Source organism: Calidris pugnax, unplaced genomic scaffold (assembly GCF_001431845.1).
Source record: "Calidris pugnax isolate Ruff unplaced genomic scaffold, ASM143184v1 scaffold113, whole genome shotgun sequence".
Taxonomy (NCBI): Eukaryota; Metazoa; Chordata; class Aves; order Charadriiformes; family Scolopacidae; genus Calidris; species Calidris pugnax.
In genome coordinates this window covers 46,357-65,109 of record NW_015090879.1, presented here as the reverse complement: position 1 = coordinate 65,109, position 18,753 = coordinate 46,357, and the positions used below count along the sequence as shown (strand labels likewise).

The 18,753-nt window shown below is 56.2% G+C and overlaps 2 protein-coding genes across 2 annotated transcripts; both read right to left on the bottom strand.

The window, feature by feature from the left end:
• Positions 1-730: 730 nt before the first annotated feature.
• On the bottom strand, positions 731-12,501 carry NT5C1A (5'-nucleotidase, cytosolic IA). The gene is made up of 6 exons (XM_014946580.1): positions 12,251-12,501; positions 6,111-6,278; positions 5,156-5,285; positions 4,708-4,830; positions 4,094-4,278; positions 731-3,825 (listed from the first exon to the last, which is right to left on the bottom strand). Exons 1-6 carry the CDS (start codon positions 12,458-12,460, stop codon positions 3,460-3,462), a joined length of 1,182 nt encoding a protein of 393 aa, XP_014802066.1. The 5' UTR covers positions 12,461-12,501; the 3' UTR covers positions 731-3,459.
• A 2,163-nt stretch (positions 12,502-14,664) lies between these two features.
• On the bottom strand, positions 14,665-18,729 carry HPCAL4 (hippocalcin like 4). The gene is made up of 4 exons (XM_014946419.1): positions 18,652-18,729; positions 16,668-16,837; positions 16,331-16,546; positions 14,665-16,084 (listed from the first exon to the last, which is right to left on the bottom strand). Exons 2-4 carry the CDS (start codon positions 16,827-16,829, stop codon positions 15,887-15,889), a joined length of 576 nt encoding a protein of 191 aa, XP_014801905.1. The 5' UTR covers positions 16,830-16,837; positions 18,652-18,729; the 3' UTR covers positions 14,665-15,886.
• Positions 18,730-18,753: the final 24 nt, after the last annotated feature.

Below are 18,753 nucleotides of genomic sequence, written 5' to 3'. Positions count from 1 at the left end.
GCAACATGGGCCTTATCAGTACTGGAATTCGATTTTTTTTTTCCCTCCAAGCATCTGGTGGAAGAACATGCAGGATTAGGGATGGGCCTTGGGAAGGCATTCCAGCAAGCAAGGCTGCACAAAAACACTCTCTGCCAAGGGCCATCTGAACACCCATAGCAGAGATGCTGCCCCAGGGCCTGTGGACATTCCTTGGCTATATTTGGTGACGGATGGAGAATTTGTTGCTTCCCCTTAACCCATCTGTTCTCCTTATTGGCGGGGAGGAGCTAACACCAGAACCGCAGTGTCACTAGTCGGATAAACCTGGTACTTCAGCAGCAATAAATCTCCTCTAAAAAGCTTTTGCTGCCTCCCACCTGTTGGCTGGGAGAAAATCAAGTTGACAAAAGTCTGCCAAATGGTATTTTTATCCAGGACTTCATCACAAGCCCAGGTTACAATAAAAGCCTGTTCACGAAGCAGAGGGAGGTAGCTGTATCACAGCACATCTCTCAACTCTGCAATCCCACCTCTTCCAGAGGTCTCCAGTTTCCAGGTAGCTGCTTTTTATTACATTTTTTCTGAATTCCCTTAAATCCCAAAAGGCTCTTTTTCCTTCTCATCACCCCCATCCACCCCTTCACCATAAAACCTGGGAAGTCCCCAGCTGGAACCCCAGACCCTCTTGCTGGCTTGCACCAGGGAGCCAAAATACCCATTGTGAGAACGGCAACAGCGAGAGCCGGGCTGGGACCAACACAGTTTATTACAGAAAAACACCCAGAGGGATTTCATTAACATGGCAGTCCATTCACAAGAGCAAAAAAAAAACCAAAACACCAGAGGACAATGAAGTGAAACCCACAGCAACAACACACAGCGGGAAAGTCCAGTTGTCAGCCAACGCAGTGCAAGGGGCACAACCGCACTGGCCCATCAGGGTGGGAGACGTGACCAGCCCATGCAGCCCGTCCTGGGGACCACATGGCTCCCCCAGCCTGAGGGGACATCGCGGATGGGCACAGGAGGAAAGGACACAAGCAGCAAATCCACATCTGCCAGTTGTAGTGACAAGGAGGAAAAAAACCACAACCTGTAGGAAGCCACGTGGATAAAAGCAAATGCAGCCATTGCAGGAATGGAAAATCCTCCCCCCACAGGAAGGACTCAGGAGGTGCAAAGGGAGGTCCTACCTCACTTGGGGCTCCTTTCTCAAGCCCCATGTCTCCCAGCAAGCCCCTATGCTGCTCTGGCAGCAGGAGGATCCTAAGGAGAGTCACTGAAACTCCTGTCTGCGCTGTGCCCTGCTCCCTGTGCATCTCAGGGAAAGGCAGCAGTAAAAGCTGCTGAGATCCAGGACCCTGCCCCAAAATCACAACACATTGCTTCCCCGGAGCAAACAGCATCTTCAGATGGGGCATCTCCTCCTGCACAGCCCAGCCCTGCCAACACTCCTTGTCCGAAGGACACATCCCCCGTGCCTGTGCTTGCACCCCATACCCCTGCGCTGGCTGGGGGTTCCCTAAGGACTTGCTGACAACCCTGTTCCTCTTGGGACACCACCTCCTGGGCTGGCAAGAGGCCCCAGCACAGCCCGTCTGCGAGCTGGGCTTGGCTGGGCTTCCCGATGTGATCTTCAGGAAACACCTTGGAAATGTTTACTGGGAGGCCAGGCTTCTCTCCCCCTCCCAGCTGCCAAAAAGGTCTCCGAGAGACAGTTCGGATCCCAATAGCTGGGGTTCACATTGAAAAGACACAACCTTTTTATAAACCTGTATATTAATAGAAGCGTTACTGAGATACTGGTTTCTTTCAAGACTTTTTGTTTGTTTGTTGTATTTTAGACCTTTCTTTAAGGTACTTGTCACCCAGATGTGACAAATAACAGTCTGTCAAAGTGAAATAGTTTAGAGGGGTGGGGGGGAAAGTGCAATTATTTGCTTTTCACTGCTAGAGCAGGATTTAGTGCAATGAGAAAACAGTCCCCCGAGCCACTGAAGGCATCAATAGCTTGTTGATATATTCATTGAAAGTGTGATAACTCGAGCTCTAACTTGAGAAGGGCTGAGCTGTTTTAGCCGAAACCTCCCTGCGAAGTCCATCCAGAGGCAGACACATACCTGGGAAAAACTCAGCCCACAGCATTGGTTTGTGTAGAAAACTATTGTTTCATAACAGCGAGCATCCATCCTGCCCAACCACAGGGTATGCTGACTGAAAAAAAGAAAGAACAAAATCCCACAAGGAAGAAGTAATCTTTAAATTTCCCTCCTGAGAGGGTCCTTTGGCCCGGGGCTTTGTGTAGAAATGTCAGTGTGATTTTCACACCGATTTCGAAGCGGCTCTCCAATTGATTTCCCTCCCTGTTTTTTAAGTGGAGATTTGGTTCTTTCTCCCAGCATCGCTGGCAGAGGTGTCTATTTCAGGAAACATCAGAGGTTTTAGGAAGCTGAGGAGAAAAAGATTATCAACTCATATGGGCTCATCTTAGAAAAGGGGAAAAAAAAACTTAATTAAAACCCCCAGGCTGAAATTCTCTGCAGATTTACCTAAATGGACTTCAAATGATGTCCCTAATACATCAGGGCCTGCTTTTAACCTAATTCAAGCCCCAGGCGTGTGTCTGGGGACCCTGGACGGCTCACAGAAGAGCTGGGTCTTTGGATGCCTCATTGAGATTATTATTTTTAAGTGCTAACTCATGCGACTGTGAAACCTAAATTTAAAATACTGGGCCAACAATACAGTGGCCCAAAGTTCCAAGCAGGAAATAAATTTTTTTAAATATATATATATATATATATATAAAAGTGTTTGTTTCTATTTTTCCAAATTTAGTGCACGGAAAGAAAGCTGTTCAGCTGACAAAATCTTGATGGAAGGAGAAAGATGTGGAAGGTTTTCTGGTTGGGGAGCAGGGGCTGGATCTGTGAAGGAGCAATATTAGGGTTTAATTTTATTTTAAAGGGACAACATTTTGTTTCAAAGCTGCTAGAAGGGTTTTTTCTGTGCTCCCAACTTTCCAGTTCAACAGTTCAGCCTGAACATTTGCTTTGCAAATCAACGGCTTCAGGAATTACCTGGGGTATTTAAAGAAACGCCAATAGGTTAAACCTGCCTGGCACAAACAGTCCACAAAAAAAAAAAAAAAAAAAAACCCAACAAAAAAACCACAGATCCATCCTTAAGGGATTTTGCCTGAAGCAAGTGTAGAGCGAGGGGAAGAGAGGGCTCGAGGGGCTGCCCCAGGAGGAACGGGGACAATGCCACGACATTGCAACAAATACAGAGGCAAGAAGAAGCCTTTTGTCAGCCCCTTCCTCCATCCGTGCCCCCGACAAGGCTCCCACTGGGGAATAACCTCACATTCGTCAGGGCTAATGCCCTCCGCCTTGCAGACCACAAGCCGGGTGAGAGCGTGGTGCATGGGGTGAAGTCTGCGCCGCACGCCGGGGGGCGTGGGACCAGCCAGCTCCCCTACTTGCTGTTCGGGGTTTGCTTCTCCTGCACCGGCCGCTTGTGCTTCTGGGCGACACCGTAAGGGACGTGGGCAGCAACAGTGCCCATCTCCTTGGCTCCCTCCACGTGGAACATCTGGTCATCGAAGAAGATGTGAGGGCGGATCTTCTTCAGCAGCGGCCCCTTGGGAGCCCCCGCCAGGAACAAAGCCTCATCTGTCTCTAGACCCCAGCTGCGCAGAGTCTTTAGGGCCCGGGCTCCTGAGCTGGCCGCGCTCCTGGCGGTCACCAGGTAGGTGCGAATGGGACACTCCATCCTCAGCCCCTTGGAATAGAACTTCTTCTGCAGCTTCCCCAGGGCCTCCAGGAAGCCCTTCAGGGGCCCCTGCCAAAGCAAGTAGAACCCATCACTCCCAAGACCTTCATGCCATCCCCTCTCCCAGGCGCCCATTCCCAGCTAACCCCTTCTCCCTGTAAGCACCCAGAAATGACAGCGAGAGGCCAGCAGTAGCCATCCCATGGGCCAATTCCAGCAGTACCAGGCTGCTGGCCCATCCCGTTTCACACTCCACATGCCAATCCCTGGCTTGTTCCCAGAGGCAAGAGGACAGACTCTCTCCCAGAGGCTTTTTCTGGCTGCACCCCACCACTACCTGTGCCAGAGGCTTGTTCTCGTGAGCCTTTTCGTGCTCAAAGAACATGTCCAAGCCGTGAGCCTTCACGATCTGCTCCGACTCATCCGAGAAGAGCACGGCGTCACCATCAAATGCCACCCGCAGCTGGTTCTCTGACACCTCCAGGTCTTTGCTGGGGCTGAAGATGGTGGCTGCAGCGATCCCTGTGGAGGTAAAGGACAAGGCAAGAGGTGGCAGTTACCCAAGGACCTGGCCTTGTGGCTCATCTGTTGAGGAGCAGAGCAAAACACGATGGGCTGAAAGCAAACACTGCAAGGAAATGCATGCACCCAGTAGTACCTGCAGCTTGGACCAAAGACCTTTTACAGCAAAAATAGGTCCCCAGATGATAAACCTCCCTTTGCATACAAGAATTAACTGGGAAAACCAGTGCTTTTGCCTCAGAAGAGCTGCGGAGCTCCTTGGAGGCTCCTTGGAGGCTCTTTGGAGCATCAAGGATGGGACATGGGACAGCAGACCCTAGCTGCACATCAGGGTAGGGACAGGGACACTGGAGCTATTGCTCCTGGTGTTAACCCCCTGAGGGCTCCAGGCTCCCCCCACTGCCCCCCCAAGCCAGACCCCAGACTCACCCTCTTCAATGGCCTCACTCACTTTCTCAGCATCAGAGGAGAGGTAGAGATTGGTGTGATAGGCCTTGAGGTAACAGATGGGGCTGTTCCCTCCCGTCATGCAGAACCTCTCGATGAACAGATCTGGGGGCAGATGGACCCGGGGTGAGTGTGGTCACCTCCAAAACAGTCCTTGACACTGCTGCCCCGTGGCCTCCAAAGAGTCGGCAGGATGGGGGCTAATTGTGTTACTGCTGTTAAACAGCATTGCCAGCAGCCAGAGCATCCTCACCACCAGCCAACTTCCAGTCAAAGCCCGGGAAATTTGGGAAAAGCGGGCTCAGCTTGTGGTTTGGAGGAAGAGACAGGAGAAAGCGTCTCCTTATCTTGCTGCCAAGCAATAACCTAAACTGCCCTCCCCAAAAAGCCGGCAGCCCCCACGTGAAGGATCCCTTTGCTCTGAGCTCACCATAGTGGTTGATGCTGTTGATCAAGCGAACCCCGACCTGGGCATGGTTGTTGGTCATGAGGACAATGTCGAAGAGCTCCTCACTGTTGGGGTAGAGCTCGCGCAGCTGCGTGTTCACCGCTTCCAGTGCCTGCAGCACCCCGGGGTACAGGGGGGGTGGGTGTCAGTGAGCCCCAGGAACAGCCCTCACCCCCTTCTCACCCAGAAAAACACTTGTGTTCACCAAAACCAGGGATCTGGCCCAACCTCAACTACACCCTGAGCCAAGCTGACATCAGCAAGCAGCTTTTGCTGGGGAAAAAGAGACTGATTTGGGTGAAAAAAACCCCACATAACAACTCATCTATTTTCAAACACAAAAGGTTTCAAGCTGTCATTAGGAGATGAGAATAAATTAGCTCGAAGTTACAGATAAGTGCTTTTCGAGCAATCAGGCATGGAACAAGTCTCTCCCCTCTAAGTGGATTTGTTTAGTCATTGGGAACGGGTGAGAGATTGCTTCAGTGCGGGCCAGCACACAGAACTACACTAAATCCAGTGACACTAAGGCAGAAATTGGAAAATATTTTTAAAGTTTGAAATGCTTCATTTCAAACATGTCAAAATTAGAAATTGGCTGAAACTGCAGCAAGGCTAAATTCAGCCAATTTAAAAGAATAAATAAATTGTAAGAATAATAAACAGAAAGATATGAGAGTTCCCTAAAGGGAAACTTTAAATATGCTCCAAAGAGACAATTTCTTCAATTCTTGGGCTCAGTTACTGATTTGGAAAATTCAGTGTTTCCTCAGCCCTGGAAGGAGCACATCACTTGCCAAGAGGTTTGTCTGACCTCTCTTTGCTCTGCATCCCTTCTCCCACGCTGCTCATTTCCCACCCCTTCCCCACAAAAGGACCTCTTTCTCCCCGAAGCAGGGGACAGTGCAGATTCAGCCTAGGTGGGGGGGATGCTCACCTTGACGAAGGGGAAGGCAGCCCCGGGGAGGAAGGGCTCGTTCTCATGGTCCAGCTGGTATTTCACATAGGCCTCCACCCCTTGCTCGTTGTAAATCTTCTGCTCCTCCTCCATGCGGAAAAGCGCCCGCGACGATACCGCGATGGTGATGGCATTCTCGGGCTTTGGCTGCGGGGGAAAGGGAGAAAATGGGGAAGCAGCCCCTGCACCCAACCCCGCTGCCTGAGGGGGCATCTGCCAACTTCCAACATGAAAGATCATGGGGTGGGCGATACCTCCATAGTGATTCGGAGGAGCTGCAACCCTAATCTTCCAATGCTTCAAGAGATGAAGCCCTGATGCGCCCTCCCCACACATTTGGGACGCCCAAAACCCCTTTTTCTGCTCCTCACACCACGTGCAAGCCCTCCCACTGCAAGCAGGCTCCCAACGTGCTATCCCAGGAGAACCACTCAGCCCCACGCAGAAGGAATTTATGTGGCTTTTCGCCCTCCAGCCAGGAAAAACCACACACTGTGGCTGGGCCAGATCCACACTCCCACGATGCTGTCCAGATGTGACAAACAACCCGTGCCAGCTCAGCTTACAAAAACACTTGATATAGTTATTGTGGGTGGAAACATGACAAACAGGTGGTGCAAGCAGTGATTTATGAGTCATTATTATTAATGTTCGAGGGCTTGATCCAAAATCCACCGAACTCAACAAGGGGCCTCTAGTGGGACTTGGCAGCAAGAGAGGGGGCACCAGGAAAGTCAATCTCATCTTGACCCTCACCTGTCCTCCCTCTCCCCTCAGAGGGCAGGAGGGTGTTAATCCCCATCACTCCTTTGCAAGCATGAACACAACTTCCTTACTGATGGCCCACAAGAAATCCTCATTCCCAGAACAGCAAATCCTGAGGAGGGATGATGCCAGCAAGTCCTGGGAGCAGGACAGGGCTTGGGGGGAGACATAGGGGGGATGCTCCAAGGAGTGGTCCCAGCCCACAGGGATGTGCTCAGGGATGCATCTCCGCAGGGAGCCTGTGAAATCCAGGCCGTCAGCACTTCAGTAACACCTCGCCCTCAGCTCCTCTGTGATTTCCAGGATCCTCATGTACCCGCGTTACCCCTGTGAGTAATCCTCCAGCAATGATGTTTGCCCGGGGGCAGGAGGGCGCCTTGGCCAGCTGCTCACACACCCAGGTGCTCCAAAGTTCAAGCTCCCACCCTGCCTAGGGCTTAGCTTTACAGAAACAGCAGCCTGGCAAGGACGAGGTACCCCGTCCGTAACCGGGAATCTTCATTCCCCGGAGGGCTGGCCCTGCCCTGGGGCTCATTCTGCCCCCACCCCAGCCCTGCTGATCCTGCCCAGCATGGAGACGCACCCAGGAAGGAGTCAATGGCATCCCCTGTGCCATTCCCAGCACCGCACCTCCCCCGTACGTGGCACCCGGGGCCAGCCCCGCAGCACGGCTGGTCCCAGACACCTCTCCTAGGCCACATCAGCACCCAAAATCCCCAGCAAGCAGATTAAGCAGTGGGAGATTAGGACTAGACACAGATGAACTCAGGCTGAGAACATCACTGTGGCCAGAGGGATCCCTTTCCCATTGCAGAGAAATGGGGTCCCGTTTGGAAGTGTCTCTTTGGGGAAAGCAGGTGAAGAACCCCTAGGACACGCAGGATCACCCAGGTCCATGCAGAAGGTGATGCGTGACACCAGCATCACTCCCACGAACAAAACGCAGCCGCCAAGTCCCCACCTTACGTTTTAGCTCCCCGGTGGGTGTTAGCTATTAACTCGCCACGGGCCACATCTTAGCACTCCAACTCATTAATTAATAACTCTGGTGTCATGGGCCATTTATTAGCTGAAAATATTAATAACTATTAAAGGTCTTGGGACATGCGCCCATTAGCCTTCACCAAGGAGTTCTGCCGCTCCCGGGTCGCTGCAGTACTGGGTGATTTATCTGGGTGTGTAGGAGAGGTGCTGGGTGTTTGGTGTTCCCAGTCCCCGAGGGACTGCAGGGCAGAGCATCCTCCACAGCCGGCCCCGCAGGAGGATTCCCAGCGGAGAAAGTAGGTCAGCAGCACGGCAGAGCACAGAGGGATGCTCAGGGGGGTGAGCTGCGTGGCCACAAGCCAAGCCCAGCCGGATGCCCAGCCAGAATTTGCATCTCTATCTCCCCCCAGGGTGGCACACACCTTGCACCCATCAGGTGCCAGGAGCACAGGCACCTTGCGCAACAGCAACAGGCTGCTCAAGGTCCCTTCCCTGCCATTTAAAGGCACTGGCCTCCAGGAGGTTAATTTAAGAGGTAATAAACACAGCAATAAAAATAACCGTAAGCTTGGGGGCCTAACTCTGCCCCGGCATGGGCTGCTGGAGCCCCGGCTGCCTGCGGGTGGGAAGCCTGGCCTCCGGGAACGGGACCTGCTGGATCCTGTTTGCTCCTGCCAAGGAAGATTTGCACCTTTGGAGCACTTTTCTGCTGGAAAGTCTCACCCGGGCGCTAAGGCAGCTCCCAGCTCCGTCTGGGCTGGAACAGCCCTGCTGTTCTCTGGGAAACACTGACATTTAAAAAAATAAGGCAATTCTGCTCCGCGAGGAGGGAGTCGCATTTTGACATTTCTTTGAAGTAGAGGTTTCATTTGGAAGCGTTCCCTCCTCAAGGTTGTTTGGATGCTTCTCCGTCCCCATTTTTACTGCAGATGATCATTACTACGTTCAAAAATGGGCTTTAAAAAGTCACAGCGCTACAGGAACCACCGCACCTCAAATCCTCTGTGAACAACCCAGCAAACCCCACCTTGCCTTGAAACATCATAGGGGGGGGGGGGAGGGAAAACACCCTTCATTTTTCAAAGGAAGCACGTGCACAGGAAGGGTCCCACTTGCAGTCCTTGTCAGGATGTATTCAGTCCCACGAGATGTCGTGGAGCTTGCAGAGCATCCCAATCCCATCCCAGCCTCCTGCTCCGGCTGCCCCAGCCCTGGCTGGTCCAGGCGCTCTGAATGACAAACCCTGTTTTACTCTCCGAGCAGCATCCAAGGTCGGCCAAGGTCAGCTAAAGCTCATCATCCAACACAAGCCCAGGAAGTGGCTGTGGGGCTCCACTCAGCCACATCCAACTAAATTTTCTGCCTGGGGATTCATGGTGAGCTCCTCTCCCTCCCTCCCTTCCCACGGGAAGGTCAGATCCAGCCTCATCCTTTACATCAAGCAGGAGATGAATGATGTGTTTAACAAAAGTGTGAGCAGGGCAGCATGGGGGAAGGTCCCATCCCAACCTGGATCCATCCCTGGGCTCAGCCAGTCATGGCGGGGGACAACCAGGGACACGTCCTGACAGGCCCGTCCTCTGAAGAGGAACATCAGCCCTTGGCACAGCTCCAGGTGGTCCACAAGGTCCAAACCCCATCTCCAAAGCATAAATGACCTTTCCAGCAGGCTCTGGCTCCATAGGGTGCAAAATGCATCCCAGACCCAAACACCTCAGTTTTGGGGCAAAGACGCATTTCAGCAAGTGACTGGAAATGGCACATTCTCCTCTGCAGACCCAACAGCTGGCAGGTCTCTAAATCACTCTTCTAATCAGATGCAAATCCCACACAGCCCCCCAAGGATTAGAGAGGGACATTTGGAAATCCCATGAGCTCCCGGGATGTGCAGTGGGGCCCTGCCCTCCCACCCAAGAGAGCCCACAGCGGCACCCAACCCTAGTCGCTTCAATGCCACCCCTGGAGGCCACCACTGGCTGGCTCCATGGCAGGGGGCACAGTGGGGACACCCTTCTTCACCCCCTGATGCAAAAGATCTGTTTGCGTCACCTGGGGCTGAATCTGCTGGACCCACCTTGATCCTAAAAGCCTGGCGGAACTCTGGCAGCTCTGGGCACTTCCCTGGATGCTGCAGAAGACCAAATTCAGAATTTGGAGGTGAATTTTGCTGCGAGATTTGGTCAAAGAAAGGGAAGAGGAAGGTCCCCACCTCAGCTAAAGCATCCCAAAATTGAGGTCAGATTGGTGCCAGGGGCAGGTAGAGCAGGGGGTGAGCGGGGTGCCGGAGGAGTGGGGCTAGCAGAAGGGCAGCTCCCACCGACCCAGCCTCTCCTCCGCACACAGTGTCACTGGAGAGGCTGGGGGGGACATTTTCCACATTGCTAAAGAGTGACAAGTCTCATCGCTGACCTCCCCAGCTGGCAGGAGCAGCGTGGGAGCTGGGGCGTGGGAAGAGCAGAGACCCCTGCAAAGCGGGGAGCCCGGTGGGCTGTTAACCCCTTCCCCAGCCAGGAACGGGCTTCCCCAGGAATGCACCCCAAAAACACCCTGCCTCCTGCCACCTTACAGCCTGTCTCCAGGATGGGTGGCTCCTGTGCCCGCTCCCCCACCGGAATCTGCTGTGAGTGGAAGGGACATTTGGCCGAGAGGACGGATGGACCTGGTACCCCCAAGGGCGCAGACGGACAACGGCAAATTCCATTTCCCACGTGCAGGAAGGGAGCCCTGGGCGGCCATGAGCCCCCTGCTCGGGATCAGATTAAAGTTCAGGGCAATGGCTGAGATGTTTCTGAGTTTTCCAAACACATTATTTATACTGCAGAAAAGCGCTTCGCAGCCGTCCGTCATGGGGCCTGACAGCTGCCTGGCAGGGCAGCCCAGCTGTGCGAGGACAAGCCGAGCTGCCTGGCCACGGGCACAGGGCCCCCAGCCTGTCCCGGCTGGGGGGCACAGAGCTGGGCCGGCTCCACGGGCATCGGCCCCACCACCACCTGGGTGGATGCCACTTTGTGTCCCGAGACACTGGATCCCAGCTGGTTTGCTGTGCAAGCAAATCTCATCTCTGCCCCGTGCCTCAGTTTCCCCAGCTGTACCACAGGGATGGGCGCGCTGGTCACCAAGCTCGCTGCAAGGAGAGGAAGAGGAGGAGCCCGGGCTGACATCCACAGGAGGCTGAAAGCATGGCATGAAAGATAACCAGCCACATCCCTGCCACCAAGTCAGGCTGTCCCTCTCCTCTGGGAAGGGCGAAGGCAGCAGCACCATCAGTCGGCAGCGGGTACAGGACTGGGGGGGCTGCAGCCAGGTCCCCAGCACAGGGGCTGCCCCGAGTCAGGCGTGCAGAGCCAGGGCTCGGCCATCTCCCCTCGCTGGACTCACAAAACCTCGCTGCGAAAGGCACCGGGTGTCACCGGGCTCCCCACATCGCTGCTGGGGGGAGAGGGGGAGCACCTCTGCCAGAGCCCCACACTTCGGGGGGCACCCAGAGCATCGAGGATGGCTACAGCAATGGCTGGAAGGGCTCCCAGGCTGCGGGGCCAAGGCCAGCCTGCCCCGGGACGCAGCCCCCAGAGCCCCCCCCCAAGCTATTCTGAGACACAGCAGCTATTCTGAGATACAGCAGCACTTCCAGGCGCACCCATGTTTAAACCCAGCCGGCTCAGCCCTGGTTAGATAACGCAGGCTTTTCCCTCTAATCTCCCGGAACAGACGAGCCTGGCAGAGGCAGCTACACCCCTGCGACACCCCCCTGCTCCGGGCAGGGATTCAGCCTCTGGGCTGTCCCCCTGCTCAGCCACGGCCACCCCTCCCATCCCTGGCAGGGCCTCCTGCCTTGGCGCAGGGGACGGGTGGCTCAGGGGGCACCGAGCGGCTCTGCAAGGACACCTCAGCCCAGGAGGGACCCAGGAACACACCAGGGACCTGCAGGAACCCCAGGGAGGCCCAGAGAGACTGGGGGGATCTGGAGAGAACCCAGGCAACCAAGGGCAACCCAGGGATGCCAGAGAGGAGTGGTGGCACCTGGAGACGCCCTGGAGGAGTGGGGCCACCTGGAGAGACCCAGAGCTTCCCCAAGGACCTGGACAGAGACAGGGAGTCAAAGAAAAACCAGAGGCACTCAGAGGGACTCCAGAGTACCTGGAGGTGACAGGGCACCCAGAGTGGGTGCACCACCACGGGGGAACCCAGAGAAGACGGGACACCCAGGAGGACCCCAGAGAACCTGCAGGAGATGGGACACTTGGAGAGACCCAGGGGGATCCAGAGGAGGTGGGACACACAGGGGAAGGCACCCAGAGAAGATGGGGCACCCAGCGGGACCGGTTCCTCTCCGGGGTGGGGAGGGCTGCCCGACTCGGGGGGTCTCTCACCGATTTGGGCTTCTTCTTGGGGGCGAGGTTGTCGTAGAAAGCCTTGGCCTCCTCCCAGGGCCGCCCCGCCGCGCCCGGCGCCCCGGCGGTGCCCGGGGGCTCCATAGCGCGGCGGCTCCGGGCTGCGCTGCTGCCACCGCCGGCCGGTCCGCGCCTACCGGGAGCTGCCGGAGCCGCTGCCGGTCCGGCGGAGCGCGCTTTATAAGGCATCCCATGAAGCTCCGGGGTTTCAGCCCACCGGGACACGGCTTAACCTCTTCGGGACCGAGCCCGCCCCGCCGCCACCTCCACTTCGGTGCCGCATCCCCCCCCATCTCCCCCGAATCCCGGGGGGAAGAGGGAGGCGGGAGGGCTCCGCGGCCGCTCCGGGGCGGAGTCAGCCCCCGGGGGTGGGAAGGAAGGGGCTGGGGGAGAAAGGTGCCACCAGCAGAGAGCCTGGGGAGCACAGGGGAGCAGGAGGGGACCGGGCACCCATGGGAGACACCAGCTGGCTCTGGGCTCAGGAGCATCGGGGGTCGTTGGGGTTCATCCATCCTCAGCGTGGCACGGGTGGCAGGGGACCAGGGGGCTGGAAGGGCACAAGTGTGGTCAGTACCAGGAGCTGGAGGGGAAGGAGCAGCCATAGCCACGCTCACACTCTGCTCTATGCCAAGGTAACCTGCACTGTGTGCTTGTTAATGGAGTGAGGGTGGATATTAATTAAGGCTCTTCACTAAACGTTCTCCCACGAATGCTGGTGGGGTTGAGTAAAGCCACAGAGCTATATGCTCTGGGCACGGAGCCTAGCTTTCAGCTCAGGTTGAAAACTGCACCACAACCAGCAGACCCCCACAGCCCAGAGGCCCTTGGGCAACAAGGACCATGCCCCAGAGACTAAAACTCTTAGCAGCCAGGAAGGACCAAGTGATGGAGGATCCCACTTTGTCTCACCTGGCACAGGGCAGCAACTTGGGGAGGTCACAGAGCCCCAGCACTGAGGCCAACAGAAGGGTTTTGCCCAAAGCTCTGTGCTAGCAGCTAAACACCAACCCTCCCCGCAGACCACGTCTCATGGACATTTATCTCCCTGCCCATGGGACTGATCAAACACAACCTCACTCACACTGAGGGTCAATCAGGAGAGCAGAGCCAGGAGAAGCCAGGTGCTGGTGAACAGGGCTGGCTTCAGGGCTGGCTGCAGGGCTCACCCGGCTGCCTGGATCCCAAACCCTTTGGGATGCCCTTCTGGGAGTTTAACATCATTTCAGCCTCAAAGACACCCTTTCCCCTGGGCCTTTGCAGGTCCATCCTGGGAAATGCCTGAGCTTCCTTTGGGGTAGCCCCAAGGGAAGCAGGAGGTTTGAGAGTCCTGGGATCACAGAGGCGATTCTCAGAGTCCCTTCTCAAGTGTGAGTTACTGCCCTTTCAGACAGCAGCCCTGGCACGTCCCCAGGCTCCCACAGAGCGGGGACAACCTGCCCCGTATGTCCCTCTTTCCCCAGGCACCCCTGAGCTGCAGACACACACTCCTGCACAGCCCAGGTGAGCACAGCAGCCAAACCCAAGGTGCCCAGAGCTCTCCCTCAGCAGCACCCCTAAAAACCACACACGCTGCCACAGCTTTGGCATCCTCCCATCTCTGTGCTCAGGTGCTGGCTGCTGCAGGACAGAGAAGATACTGGTGATTTGATGGTTGGACTCAATGATCCTAAGGGTCTTTTCCAACCTAAATGAGTCTATGATTCTATGATTTTCATGGTGGAAGCCGAGCCATGCATCTCCCCGCACACCAGAGCCAGGCAGGATGGGGTGAGCGGCACCACACAGCTGGGCTCACAGCCAGGAGCCAGCTCTGCCTCGTTGACTACAGAGAAGCATTTAAAATTGGTGAGAGGCCCTTAGCAACAGCCACCGTCTCCGCAGGCTGCTGATGGAGAAGAAAGGCCACAGGAAAATACGTGCAGAGACAACAGGGTTGGAGAAGAGGAGGCTGAGAAGAAAGACAAAAGGTACAGCAATAGCAGGTTCCAGTTGCTGATGGTGCTGAGATGAGGCCCGGGACAAAGCCACCAGGTCCTCTGGCTATGCCCAGCTCTGAATGAAGGGAACAGCCAGGGTCTGGCTCCTGGTTGACAAATGAAACCTATTTCCAGCACAGAACAGGGATATCTGGTCCTACCCAGCCCCAAGAGATATCATTCCCTTCCCCCAAAGCTACCTGCATGGCTGAGGGGTTACACTTTCACCACTCTTCAAGGCTCCCCAGACTGAGCCCCGCTGTGCTGTCCCCAAGGGCTTCTCCATCCCTTGGAGTGTCACAGGCTCAGATGAGACCCACAAACAATGCTCAGGAGCACAGTGTTGTCATTTCGCTCTCCCCATAGCTGTGGCAGTCAGCTGTCCCCCCCCAAAAGCCATTCAGGGGGAACACCACATATGAGGGACTGTTTATTTTTCCATTAAAAAAATAGATAACAACTTCACTATCTCCTAACAGATATTACAGTCATCAACACCACAATGTGCAGACTAAATACCAATCTGTGACAATATTCCTGTCCTGGGGTAGGAGGGACAGAGGCAGCAGGCTGGAATGGAGGGAGGAAGGAGACAGACATGTTTCTTGTGGCCTCAGAGCCCTGCCAGGAGGCTCAGCAGGTACGGGACCCATCCAGACTTCTCCACAGCCCCAAGTCCTGGACCCACCAGTCCCCACAGTGGTGCCACACACCAGGAGTGGCACCAGGACATGCCTTCAACATCCACAGCTCCTGATCTTGCCCCAGAGCAGCCCACGGAGGAGTTAGACAGCCCTTGTCTTTTGATTTGGGACCTCAGGCATCATCTCAATATCCAGGAAGGCCAGAAACTCCACAAAGCATCCAAGATGCTGCTGAGGCAGTGGTGGAGGTCACCCACTTGCTCTGCCAGCTCACACAGATGATGTGATAGAAGGTGGCTTCTGGGATCAGACACTGGCCACACCCAGAGGTGGCCTTGGATGCTTCTGCTCTCCCCTAAAGTCCCTTGACCAACCCTGGCCATTCCCAGCAGCAAAAGCAGAGGTGGAAAAGCTAAAGCCAGGCGGAGGGAGCCAAGGCAGCCAGTCCTCAGGGAGGGTGCAGCACCCTGGGGCCAGCCCTGGCCCCTCCAGGCAGCCTTGAAGGAAATTGCCACTGAATGAGAGACCAGGACCAGGACTTGGGACTTTTCAGCCTCCCTGGAAGCACCACAAGCAATGAGAGGAGATCAGCAGAAAGGGAAAAAGAGCTGGTTTCGGTTAGGAGCAGGGAACAGGCCAGCAGAGCAGTGCGGGGGAAAGCAGGGAGGAAGCAGCAGGGACGTGGGAGCAGTTGGCCCTGGGGAACCAGGACGCTTGCCATCAGCTGCTGGGAGTCCAGCTCCAGGAAGGGAGAGGGTTGATTTGGGAGTAACCTCAACCTGACAATACCCAGAGGAGGCTGTACCCATCGAGGGAGAACTACAGCCCATGGACTGCAGGCTGCCCAGGACACAGCTGGGTGGCAGGAGGGACAGAGTGTGGCTCACACCTGGGGCCAAGCGGGTACAGGGGGGACTCAGCAGAAACTGGGGATGGAAACCATCATGAGGAGCAGAGGTGGGCTACAGCCAGTCCAGCGATGAGCCCCCAGGGCTCTATTTCTGCATGTCACACTGCAGGAGGAGGACGATGGAGGGGTCACTCTTCGCTGCCTCCTTGAACTCCTCCAGGGAGATCTGGTCATCCTTGTCCTTGTCCATCTTTGTGAAGATCTTGTCAACACGCTGCTGGGGTGTCAACCCATCTTGGTTCATCCTCATCATGATCACAGTCCCCACCATCTTGTAAATGGCCTGGAGCAAGGAGAGAAGCAAAGTACCAGAGCAGGAATGTTGAATGGATGGAAGGTATCGGGACAAGGCAGGGGACAGGATTGCTGCTGCCATGGGACCCAGTTAGCTGCTGCACAGCTACAACCAGGTGCACCCCAGGAACTTTTCAGACAAGGCTTTGGGGAAGAAAACCTATTCTTTGGTGTCATAAGGGACCCAGTAGATGCGAAAAGCCTGAAAAAAACCCAAGTTATTAAGCATCTGTACCTCAATGATCTCCAGCATCTCCAGGCGCGTGATCTTCCCATCCCCATCCAGGTCATACATCTCAAAGGCCCAGTTGAGTTTCTGCTCAAAAGTACCCCTGGAGGTGACAGACAGGGCACAGATGAACTCCCTGAAGTCGATGGTCCCGTCACCATTCTTGTCGAAGGTGCGGAAAGCATGCTGGGCAAACTTGGACGCATCTCCGTAGGGGAAGAACTGCAGGGAGGAGAGAAGAGAGACAGAAATGGGAAGGAGGAGCTTGGTGTGGAGGCTACATCCAAAGCAGCACCCTTGGCCCAGCAGGAGCAGGGGCTCCAGCACTCAGGGTGGAACCCACCTTGATGTAGAGCTGCTGGAACTCCTCCAGGTTGAGGATGCCGGTGGGACAGTCCTTGAGGAAGCCCTTGTACCACTGCTTCAGCTCCTGTTCACTGAACTCCGTGCTCCTCACCAGGTCATCCAGCATCTCTGGGGCCAGCTTGCTGCTGTGCTTCCCCATGGCTGCCCCTGGGAGGGAAAATGCATGGCTCCTATACAGTGGACATGGGGAGGGCCGGTGCTCCCAGGTCCTGCTCCACCCCACATGCCTGGGGCCACGCTAGAGCCGATCCACCTGGCTGGTGGGTGTCCAAACTGTCAAATGCCCTGACAGCAACCATGGCACTGGGGACAGGCTCAATGCCCATGCTCAGCTGCATCCTTTGCAGCTGGAGCTGTGCGGGAGCTGGCCCTAAGGCAGCCTGCGAGCACAGCCAGCAGCATCACCTTCAGTCCGCCCCCCCATCTCCTAGGCTGGCTGTAGAAAAACACTCAAAAATCAACTGATGATCCAGAATATCTCCTTACGCGGCCTTTACTAAGCCACAATGTCCAGCTGCCCTCTGTAAGGATGGGAAAAAGAGGGGGTAACATGAGTCTTCCATTAGAGCAGGGAAAAACCTCCCTGGCACCAGCCGATTTGCAGCACCTAGCTGACTGCAGTGATGCCCGACCTGCTCCTGGCCAGCCCTTGGTGAGGACGGGGTCTGCAGCCGGGCACCCCTCTGCCACAGGGCTGCCTGTGGCACAGTGTGCCGGAGCTCTGGCAAGCCCGCAGCTGCGTGGGCAGGATGCGGAGCTGCTCCGATACACGCCGTGCCCGCTCCCACGCAGCCTTGGCTGCTGGCATTGCTCAGCCCAAGCAGCAGATGGTTTGCTGAGAGCTCCTGGAGCTTCTCTCTCCATAGAGAAAGTTGAGTAGTTCACCTGGAGCCTGACCAAGCACCATCTCCCTTCCAAGCATCTGATTTCCTGGCCATGTGGGCTTGGGAGACATGGGGGTACCCTGGGATGGGCACAATCTTCCCTCCCCAGCGAAGCGGGGCTCCTCACACTCCCAGCCAGCCCTGTTCCTGGCTAATCCCACAGGCAGAGGCTCCTTCCTGCCCCATCATCCCACCAGCATCTGTCACTGTCTGCCGCTGCAGCACTTAACCCACCACCCCTCAGCAGACAGAGCCAAGGAAACATCCAGACGCCCACAGAGCACAACGCTTCCCCAGTGAGCCCCAGCTCGGCTGCAGAACTACACAAGACCTCCCAGCACCACAGCCTGGCTCTAACCCACAAGGACCCCTTAATCCCCACCATGGACCATGCTGGTGTCCTCCAGCATCTCCCACCAGCCGCACTGGCAGGTGGATTCAGCTTCTCACCCACACAAGGGGCAGCTGTTCCCATGTGGGAACAGCAACGAGGACCTTTGCCAGAAGCACCACAGCTTTTCCTGCAAGTGAAGCCCTCAAAGAGGCCAGAGCTCATAAAGAGCATTCTTTGGTCCACAGACCTCGATTCTCTTCTCTGAGCAGGACGCAGTGTGGGCCGTGCCAGGGCAGGGGACAACAGGGACAGCTGCTGGGGCCAGCAGCCAGAAGGACCATCACAGGCTTGACATTAACCACTCATCTCAAAGCACCGGTATCATCATTGATCACTGGCTGCTGGTCCCAAAACAGGACAGAAGGGGGTCGCTACAGGTGTCCCCACCCGGGTCTGCACCCTGGGCAGCGCAGCGTCCCCAGCAGCACCCCAACAGATGGGTACCCTGAAGGATGCAGGGAAGGGGTGCAGGGTCCAGCCCCAGAGGATGGACGGGGCGGGGGGCAGCAGCACCGGCGGGGGCGGCTCTGCCCATCCCGGGGGCAGTTCCGGGGCACCCGACACCCGCTGCAACCGGCTGCCGGGGACAACACGGCTCCGAGCACCTGCCCCGACGGCATCTCCGCACCGGGGAACCGGCTTCCAGCCCGGGGGAGGACGGCTCCCGCCCCGACGGCCCTTACCTGTCGTACGACGCGGGCAGACGGCGGCTCGGCGGGACCGGGCGGGGCGCGGGACCGGGCGGGGCGCGGAACCGGTGCCGGTAACGGAGGGGCCGCGGTCCA

Excerpts from the sequence above, each read along its gene's own strand:
- NT5C1A (XM_014946580.1), bottom strand. The coding sequence starts at position 12,460 with ATGCCTTATAAAGCGCGCTCCGCCGGACCGGCAGCGGCTCCGGCAGCT. Across the intron at positions 5,286-6,110 it reads CTGCCTTCCCCTTCGTCAAG|GCACTGGAAGCGGTGAACAC; the intron begins GTGAGCATCCCC and ends GGGGTGCTGCAG. Across the intron at positions 3,826-4,093 it reads AGAACAAGCCTCTGGCACAG|GGGCCCCTGAAGGGCTTCCT; the intron begins GTAGTGGTGGGG and ends TTGCTTTGGCAG.
- HPCAL4 (XM_014946419.1), bottom strand. The coding sequence starts at position 16,829 with ATGGGGAAGCACAGCAGCAAGCTGGCCCCAGAGATGCTGGATGACCTG. Across the intron at positions 16,547-16,667 it reads TCCAGCAGCTCTACATCAAG|TTCTTCCCCTACGGAGATGC; the intron begins GTGGGTTCCACC and ends TCCTCCCTGCAG. Across the intron at positions 16,085-16,330 it reads AGATGCTGGAGATCATTGAG|GCCATTTACAAGATGGTGGG; the intron begins GTACAGATGCTT and ends TCCTTGCTCCAG.